Source organism: Elephantulus edwardii, unplaced genomic scaffold, assembly GCF_000299155.1.
Source record: "Elephantulus edwardii isolate Elephantulus edwardi_28Jun2011 unplaced genomic scaffold, EleEdw1.0 scaffold00088, whole genome shotgun sequence".
NCBI classification, from domain to species: Eukaryota; Metazoa; Chordata; class Mammalia; order Macroscelidea; family Macroscelididae; genus Elephantulus; species Elephantulus edwardii.
Genome location: NW_006399838.1, coordinates 6,651,775 through 6,661,313, shown reverse-complemented (window position 1 = coordinate 6,661,313; position 9,539 = coordinate 6,651,775). Strand labels below are relative to the sequence as shown.

The window sequence follows — 9,539 nt, the reverse complement described above, 5'->3', positions numbered from 1 at the left end:
TTTGTTCTGTTTAGACAGCAGTTGCTTGCTCTCTAGTTAGGTTTCACATGAGGACAGTTAAATGTTCTGGAATTTCTGTTCTCGATGTTAGCCCTATTTTGTTGTGTTCCGTTTAGTCAAATGTCTTTGCATATTTAAAATACAAATAAACATCTTTCTGGTAAAAAAAAAATAAGCTCCACAATTGGGTAATGAATACAGCCGAGTTTAAATTATTTACACGTATGAAGTATTAGTGTATGTATAACATGTAGTAAAGTGTACAGACTAATGTGTCATATGTTGTTGGTAGGTACCATCAAGTTGCCTGCGGCTCATAATGGCCCTATGTCCAACAGCTCTGAAAGCTTCCTGTCCTGACGCAGTATTACTGTCTCCAACACACCTGCCCCCATCACCCCATCATCACAGTCACTTTGAAAACCCATCTCACCCAGGGTTTCCTGCAACGGCCCTCAACCCATCCAAGCATGATCCCTCCTGGCAACATGTCCAAAGTATGTGAGACAGACCTTCAAAATCTTTGCCTCCAAAGAGCAACTTCCTTTCACCCTCTTGAGAACAGATCTGTTGGTTCTCTTGGCAGTCCATGGTATGTTCAATACTCCTCTCCAGAACCACAGCTCAAAGGCATCAATTCTTCTTTTGTCATCCTTTTTCATTGTTCAGCTCTCTAATGCATAGCAAGTAATTGTGAAGACCATGGCCTGGATCAGGAGCACGTCAGTCTCGAGACTGACATCTTTGCACTTTACCACTCTGGAGAGGTCCCTGACAGCAGACTGTCTAATCTAACTCATCTTTTGATTACTGGCTGCTGGTTCCCAGAGTGTTGACTGCGGAAGCTGAAAGTGTTAACAATCTCAATCTCTTCTCTGTCTATCACAATGCTGCCAATTAACTCAGTGGTGAGAATCTTTGTATTCTTGATGTAATATTGAGCTTCAATCCGTATTGAAGATTGTATTCCTTGACTTTCTGCAGCAAGTGTTTCAGATCCTCCTCAGTTTCAGCAAGCAGGGTTGTGTCATCTGCATAACACAGGATGTTGGTAAGTCTTCCTCCATTTCTGATGCCACATTCCTCCTCTTAAAGACTAGTCTCCCAAATGATCTGTTCCACATAGAAATTGAAAAGGTATGGAGACAGGACACATTCCTGACACACTCCAAATATCTTTTATAAGAAACACAAAATGAAGCCAAAGAATGTCCATATAAAACTATGACACTCCAAAAATTCTTTTTTCATTTCAAATTGTCACAGTTATGCTCAGTTATTCTCTCTAGCACACCAGAGTAAATTAAAAACAAACAAACAAAAAAACCCCAAAACAAAACCCCACTGATTTGTGATTTATCATATGCTTATCTTAGCTTTTTATTTTATTTTAATGCAGAGTTTGTGGTCCCATTTAACAGGTAAGAAAACTGAGACTCACAAAGGTTAAGAACTCTGCCCAAGTGTCAACAACTATCATAAGGGGAAGAATGGGAGGTTAATCAGGTCTTTGTGAATATGAAGTCTTCATCTCCTCACAATACCCTTTCCTCCCATCCCGTAAACGTAACCAGATCTTTGTGAATATGAAGTCTTCACCTCCTCACAATACCCTTTCCTCCCATCCCGTAAACGTATCGAGTGTGAGGATGCCCTGATTGATGGAATTCGAAGCCCAGTTCTGTTATCTACTATCTGCAGGGCTTGGGCAAGATGCTTGAGCTTTATATGCTTTCAAATCTCATCTGTAGAACTGCTGGAATAACAAAACCCTTTGAGTGACATTTGTTTTGAAGATGAAGCGAATTCGTTTTGAGTGCTAAAAACATAATGTTTGGCACATAATAAGCATAAAATCAATATTAGATGTTGGAGAGGATGTGACGAGATAGGAACTCTTATACATTGCTGGTCGGATTGTAAAATGGTACAACCACTCTGGAAGGCAGTTTGGCGCTTCCTCAAAAAGCTGAACATGAATTCCATATGACCCAGCTATTTCACTGCTTGAAGTATACCCTGAGAAAATGAGAACTGAGGCTCAAACGGAATACAACTAGAGCTTGAGTAAGTCCACTTATATTTAGTCTGGCACTTTTGTCACAACAACTGAACATGAGGCAACTAGCACCTGGGCCTGGAGCTTCTGAAGCCATCATACCCTCACACAGCAAGACAAAAAGAAAGCCCAACAATGAGGAGAGATCAAATTCCTCATTGGGAAAGTCTGCTGTCAGAGACCTCTCCAAAGTCCTGAAGAGCAATGATGCCAGTCTAGAGACTAAGGTGCACCTGATCTAGGCCATGGTCTTTGTAATCACTTGCTATGCGTCAGAGAGCTGGACAATGACTAAGGAGGATAGAAGGAGACTTGACTTTGAACTGTGGTGCTGGAGAAGAGTACTGAATATACCACGGATTGCTAGAAGGAGGCAAGGATTCTGAGGCTTTGTCTGACATACTTTGGACAAGTTGCAAGCAGGGACCAGTCCTTTGAGAAGGACGTCATGCATAGGAGGATGGATGGACAGCACAGGAGAGGAAGACCCTTGATGAGATGGATTGATTCCGTGACTGGTGTAATGCGAATAGGTGTGTCAGAGACAGTGAGGTTGGCACAGGATCGAGCAGGGTTTAGGGCTGTTGTATACAGGGTTGCTATAAGTTGCAGGCAACTCGACGACACATAACAACATCATGTGAGTGCTTAAATAGCCTGTGAGCATTTTTAAAGCTATTTCAAATATTTAGTTAAATTTGCATTTTCAATTTCCTTTTCAAGTTAACAGAGTTTGAACAGGAGGCTTTATACTTCAACGTGTCCTGACTAATACAATCACCAGCAGCATGTTGAAGGGGAAAGCATGGAGTATAGAGTTATTCTCCTTATATACTACATGCTTGTCAAGGGAGGATTGTAAAAGGTCCAGTTTACCTCAGAAGATGGTTATTGGTAAGTGCCGTCGAGTCGTAGACAACTCATAGTGACCCTACGAATGAAAGACCTGGACACTTGTATAACTTTCATAGTTTCTCCACATTCATGGGGTTTCCAGAGGCAAACTATTTCGGAATTGGATGCCACTTCAGAAGATGGTATTAAAATTAAAATAGTAGGTATTTGGAAAGCTATAAAAGAATCATAATCCCTTTCACAGTTGGTGGACCCAAAAGTAGTAAATACAAGACCTTACAAAAGTGGTCTTCTACCTTCAAGGGTCCGTCAGAGCACTGGCAAAGCTTGTTTCTCCCGAGCCTTCCAAGGCTGCTAACATTAGCAACCTAGTTTGAGAAACACTGTCCCTGAGGGGACACGGTCCCTTAGACGTTCGAGGAAAACCTAGTGTTGACACAGCTTACTGGAAAGGAACCTCAAGTGAGAGATGAAACGCAAAAACGTCCCCGCAGATTTCAGGAACTCAAACATGTCAGAGGCCAAGTCTGAATTTCAGCCTGAATTCTTAGCTAGTTGACCAATTAAAGAAAAGTCTCAGCTTTCAAACTGGAGGTGGGGGAAACAATATCCAATGGCTGTTTCTCCCCCGCCCCCAAAACAAAGGAACAAGAATGAGTATAGATTTTTAAAGAGAGATATTTTTTAAAAGTTGATTTCAACCTTTTGGCTTTATCAGTTTCCTGACAAAACACAACAGCAACTTTGCAGTAGGTCACAGCACACAATTACCAGAGAGCCCTTTGAGAATCTATCTCCATTTTAAGCAGAACAGCTGGAATGAGCTCAATTAGAGTAATTGGGAAGGAGTTTCTGCAGCCTTCGAGAAGACACAGAAGACAGCAAAGCAAAACGAAATGCACTGCTTTCTACGGCACCTCACGAATTTCACAGAGGTAATATCATGAAGACTGAGATGTGGGAAGCGGTGACACAAAAGTCCCGTAATGCTGGTTCAGATACTTGGGAGACAAGATAACTATTTCTTTATGTGTTACTCATGGTTGTCATGTTTAAGGGTCTGTGATTCCATAACAGTCAGTCAGTGCAGTGCTTAAATCAGAGGAACCACTGAGACCCTTCCTAACAATGGTTCCTCTGAAGAGCTAAGCCTCAGTGGTATAAGGCCTTCATTGTATGTAATAAATTAACTCTCAGAGCATCTTTGATAAATCCGTACCTTTCTTGGTTAAACTGAGCAAACAGTCAATGATTTTCTACAGAACTGAATTTTATGGAGAAGCAGGGTTTAGAAAGACTAAGCATCATACTTCTCCCTGAAAGTGTCTAATCTTTAGGTTACAGAATTTTCTCAATTCCGGGTGAGCTAACCTAGTGTGGTTCTCCCAGTATTTCACAGTTCACAGAGACTCCCCTCCTCACTCTTCAGGTGGAAGTGACGATAAGACGACCCTCCAGCCCATTTCCAAGCCTGTTCATCACACAGGAACAGACAGACAGACAGTGTTCATCCCTCACAGTGGGTGGGCTCGAAGGTTGGAAGAGGCATGTCTTTGGGTTTACAGCGCAACTCTCTACAGACTGTCCCACCAAATCTCCCTAAAAACTAGAAGGGAAACATTCCCTGTCCTCAGATCATCCTTTGTGGACTGACTTTACAAGATCAAGGATGTCAGTGGGACATAACTACAGTCTATGATAGAACCACATGCTCGAACTCAACGTACAGCGATGACGTCTTGGACTCCATCCACCAACAACAGTCGTTACGCTGCCAAGAGCATTTCATTAGCGGAAACCCTATTCAATCTGAAGAAGAGACATTAGCATGACTTCAGCAGAACTGTAAAATAAATGCTCACTTGTCTATGGGTGAAACTTTCTAAAAGGCCTGCTGTTGCTGTTGTTTGGTACTATCAGCTGGGTTACAATTCATAGTTACCTTACGAACAACAGGATCAAAACCTTGTTCTACCTCGTGCCATTCTCAATCCCTCAGCCATGCTCCAAACCACTGCTGCCGCCACAGCGTCAATCCACCTCCTTCAAGGTCTTCCTCCCTCTCACTGACCCTCTCCATTTCTATGTGTAATGTCTTTTCCCAAGGAATAGCCCCTCGTCATTCCCATAATACGAGAGAAGCTTCAGCTTCCTTGCCTGTAAGAACACCAGGTTGTACTTCATGAAAGACACATTTGTTTACTCTTTTGGCAGTCTATGAGACTTAGTCTAGGGAAGTGTCAATGCTCTTCCCAAACACTACAATTCAAGGACAACACTTCTTCAGCCATTCTTTTGTAATGGGTTTCGATGTGAAGACTGACAATATCTCATCTGCAATCTTGTGCCAGACTGTATTCATTGACCATAGAATATCTATAGTTTATTTTCTTTTGAAGAATAGACGTAGATTTTTAACTTGATGGAATAAAACCGTATTTCCTTGCACCTATTGTTGTTGTTATGTGATGTGGAGTCAACTGTGACTCACAGAAACCCTCTGAGCAATAGCTCTGAGCCCTGTCCTATCCTGTGCCGCCCTTGAAATCTCTAACACACTTGAACCCACTGCTGTCGTCGCTGGGCCAGTCCATCTCACTGGTAGGTCTTCTCCTCCTTCACCATCCCTCCACCTTGCCAAGCATGACGTCCCTCTCCAAGACACTAGCTCTCCTAACAAGATACCCGAAGGATGCGAGATGAGGCCTAATCATCTTTGCCTCCAAGGCGCACTTCGGTGCACTGTTCCAAGACCGATCAGTTTGTTTTTTGGAAGTGATAATGTACAGAGATAATGTGATAGACTCCATCGGCCACCATTAGCTGTTACGCTGCCAAGAACATTCCATTATGTGGAAATCCTACTCAACCCGAAGAAAAGACAGCAGCATGACTTCAGCAGAACTGTAAAAGAAATGCTCATCTGGCTCTGGGTCAAACTTTCTAAAAGTCTGTGGTTGCTGTTAGTTACTGTCAAGTGGGTTACAATTCATATTCCATGTGATATTCAGTACTTTTCATAGATAGTCAATAAAAGTTGTTGTTATGTAACATCGAGTCACCTGCGATTCATAGTGACCCTATGTACACTAGCTCTGAACCCTGTCCTATCCAGAGCTAATCTCACTGTCTCTAATGTACCTGTCTGTATTACCCTGGTCATTGTGTAAAAATATGGAATGCTTCACAAATTTGCTTGCCTGTACTTAACAAAAAAATGTTGTAAAACATACAAAGGGACTCTTCTATGCCGTTATAATGTCCCCCCCCCATTTTTTAGCTTGCTATAAAATGTGATCAGTGGAAATCAGACAACTATCTCAAACTCTAATGCAGCCTTAAGTGAAGAGGCCATGTGTTAGAATGACGGAGCACAAAGGGAGAAACATCTCTGTACTTCACACAGTGAGCTTGGATGCCAACCTTAGACTCCTTTAACATAAGACAGAAAGAAACGTCTACCTTGTTTACAAACCTACTTCTACAAACTTGTGTCACCAATACTTAAAGGCCTACGGGACTCCACGCTATGTAGAGCAGTCACATCTGGAAGCAGTTGATACAGAATCAATGCAAACTCTCCATTACTGTCTGTGTACAGAGCAGAGTTAGAGCTTCACGGATGTGACCTTTGGGAGATGGACGGCCAGGCCCTTCTGCTTTTGGGGAGGTTCAAACTGTCAGCCTTTTCATTAGCCGTCAAGTACGTAACTGTGCCAACTGGAGACCCCGTCCATCAAACTTGTTGTTAGCGGTCATCGACCCACTTGGGACTCATAACAACCCCATGTGTATAGAGCTCAACCGTCCCTCACCGCTTTCAAAGCTTTGACCTTTCAGAAGCAGACTGCCAGGAACGTGTTCTGGAGCACCCTAACTGGGCTTAAACTCTCAACCACCTGGCCAGTGATGGAGCACGTGCCCATATGACAGGCACTCACTAACATTCTTAATCCTGTTACTTTGATTTTCATGTTCTACTGGGATGGATCTTAAAAGCTCAGTCATATAATCTCATGTTAGTTGTTTTGTTTTGTTTTTTTAAATTCCGTTAATTCTCCAGTAAATTACTAAACCAACCAGGTGGTTAAATACTTGAATTGGTGTGCGAATTTAGAAATTTGAATTATGTATTCAGGATAAAAGAAAGAAGTACTAATTTAGCCACACAGTAATGCATAAAAGAATATAAAAAAATTAGCTTAATGAGAAATTCAGGTAAGTTGTGAGTGGAAGATTAGCAGTAAGTAAGGAAAAGGAAGTCGGTATAACGTGTGGTATAAATGCAAATTACTGAACGTGGCTTTATGACAGCTAAATAGACCACATAACATTTCATTCACTTACTCACTGCCCAAGAGTCCGTTTTGACTCAGAGCTGACCCTTTGCTGGGATTCCAAAGCTGTCAATCTTAATGGTAGGAGACTATCTTTCTCACAGAGCTGCTGGTGGATTTGAACCACCGGAGAAGGGCTGCCTTTGAGTCAGCAATGCAAATCTCTATAGTCTATGCCAACACTGCTCCCTGAGATCTATTCATCACAGCTAATAAGCTGGGGCAGAATGAGTATAGACAGACATTTCACATACAAACACATTGTGTGTTGTTTGCATCCACATACTAATTCTTAATCCCTTTGTGTGATCCATTCATTCAACGTATATTTATAGTAGATATTCCACTTCTGCATTGACTTAAAGACTGGACTTTGAGCTTTCATGTACAGTAGACAGATAACTTCAGGGAAATCCCCAGGAGAAGAGGAAATTATTAACATCCCTTTGATGTCCAGTGAGTCCTTTCAAGTTCGATTTCTGCTCTGTACACTCGAAAAAAGGCATTAAAATATTTTAACCAGGCTTAACAAAAAAGATTGAAAACATTGAACTGTATTAAAAATGAAGACTATTTTTGCTGTTTCTTTTGGTCATCCAGCCAAAAACTGTGTTGCTCTATTATTTAAGAATTTGTGGCTATTGTGATAATTTGGTTTCTAATATTTTACATTGGGAAATACTACGTTAAATATCCCACTAGGATTTTGGAAATATCCAAGTTGTTGTCTACTCCAGTGTTAGATGAACCTTCTGGGGAAACTGTTAAGACCCATCTCTTGCATGTAATCTCAGTATTACTTTGTTAATACCTTGAAAAGCCTGTTTCCTTTCATATGCAAATATCAGTGGCCCTGTTTATGCAAATTATCAACACATTATTCACTCTAACTGCACAAGGCACTGGGCAGGTATCTAATTCATTAGGGCGATTTATCCACGGTCTTCTCTGCCAGCTTTCAGTACTCTTACTTCTTTATGTTATGCATGGGTAGAGAAAGATATTAGAGGTCTAGATATTAGATATTATTAAAAATGTTTTTCCCCAGCATCGCTAAGTGCACCTTGTTTTTCCCTTTCTATCACTATCTTCTCTATTACAAATATATAGTTATAGAGATAGCAAGAAAAAAAAAATACTTTACCCCTGTGACGTCCATAACCTTAATGGCTGCAAGCTGGCCCGTTTTAACATGACGACCCTGGAAAAGATAAAAAAAAAGACAAGACTTTAGACCTGATGGGCAATGAGAACATTCAGTTCGTGTAAAAAAGGTAGGAATTGCCTAGTTCAGCACATGGTAGGTACACCAATGGGAGACAGAGTCAAACAGAACCATAGAGAGAATGCTTTAGAGGGGGAGGGGTGGGCAGGGAGAAAAGTGCAGCAATGAATGAATGGAAATCCTGCCTCTGTAAATTTTCATCAAAATTAATAATAATAATAAAAAGAATGCTTTAGAGGTCCCCTCTTCCTCTGGTCTCTGTCCTGCATTCTCATCTTACCCTGTCCCTTGCTTTCTGTTTTAGCTTCCGCTGCAGGAGCATCTTTTACCTAATAAAACTCTGAGTGGAGCCCTCACTTGAACCAAGCACAGTCTCAGCCACCAGAGTGTGGTTCACCTCCTTGCGACGCGTCACCGTGGCAAGCTCTTTGTCAAACACAGCTTTAGGTTTTTAATTCCTTATGAGGCAAGGACTCTGAGTGAACAATTGGTTCTGAGGACACCTCAACCCTCAGTTTTTTCCTTAAGCAGCGTAAGCGGACATAGTCCCCACAGCACAGTTCCAAGGCCAGACAAGAAACTGGAAAGTATAAAATCTGTTTGCAAAGCTTAGCACTAGACAGTATGGGGTCAAAATTTTAAAGTATCTGCCATTTCTTGAACCTGGGCACATGACTCAAACACAGGGTATTCTGGTGGCCTAGTGGGTGAAGATTTGCACTGTCACTTAAAGGTAGGCAGTTCTAATTCACTGGGTACTCCCTGGGAGAAAGGTGGGCGATCTCCTCCCACGTGATTTACAGCCTCTGGAAACTTGCCGGAGGGTCAGCTATGAGTAGGTTCTGAGTCGATGGCACATAATACAAACACATCTAACACACTGCTGCTGTCATGTGTCTGATTCAGAATCAGCTCCCAGCTGAGCCTCCAGCAAGTTTTCAGAGGCTGTAAATCACATGAGAGGAGGCTGCCCATCTTTCTCCTGTGGAATAACTGGTGGATTTGAGCCCCTTTTCTACGTCATGACATAGATTTTTTTAATTTAGATAAAATTTTAGGTATA

At 41.7% G+C, this 9,539-nt stretch overlaps 1 protein-coding gene across 2 annotated transcripts in view; it reads right to left on the bottom strand.

The window, feature by feature from the left end:
• The window catches only part of TNIK (TRAF2 and NCK interacting kinase), a 533,511-nt gene that overhangs the window by 207,174 nt on the left and 316,798 nt on the right, over positions 1-9,539 (bottom strand). For both annotated transcript variants that reach the window (XM_006890356.1, XM_006890357.1), the window contains exon 3: positions 8,396-8,452. In XM_006890356.1, coding sequence (XP_006890418.1) covers positions 8,396-8,452 — 57 coding nt within the window. The remainder of the gene's footprint in view (positions 1-8,395; positions 8,453-9,539) is intronic.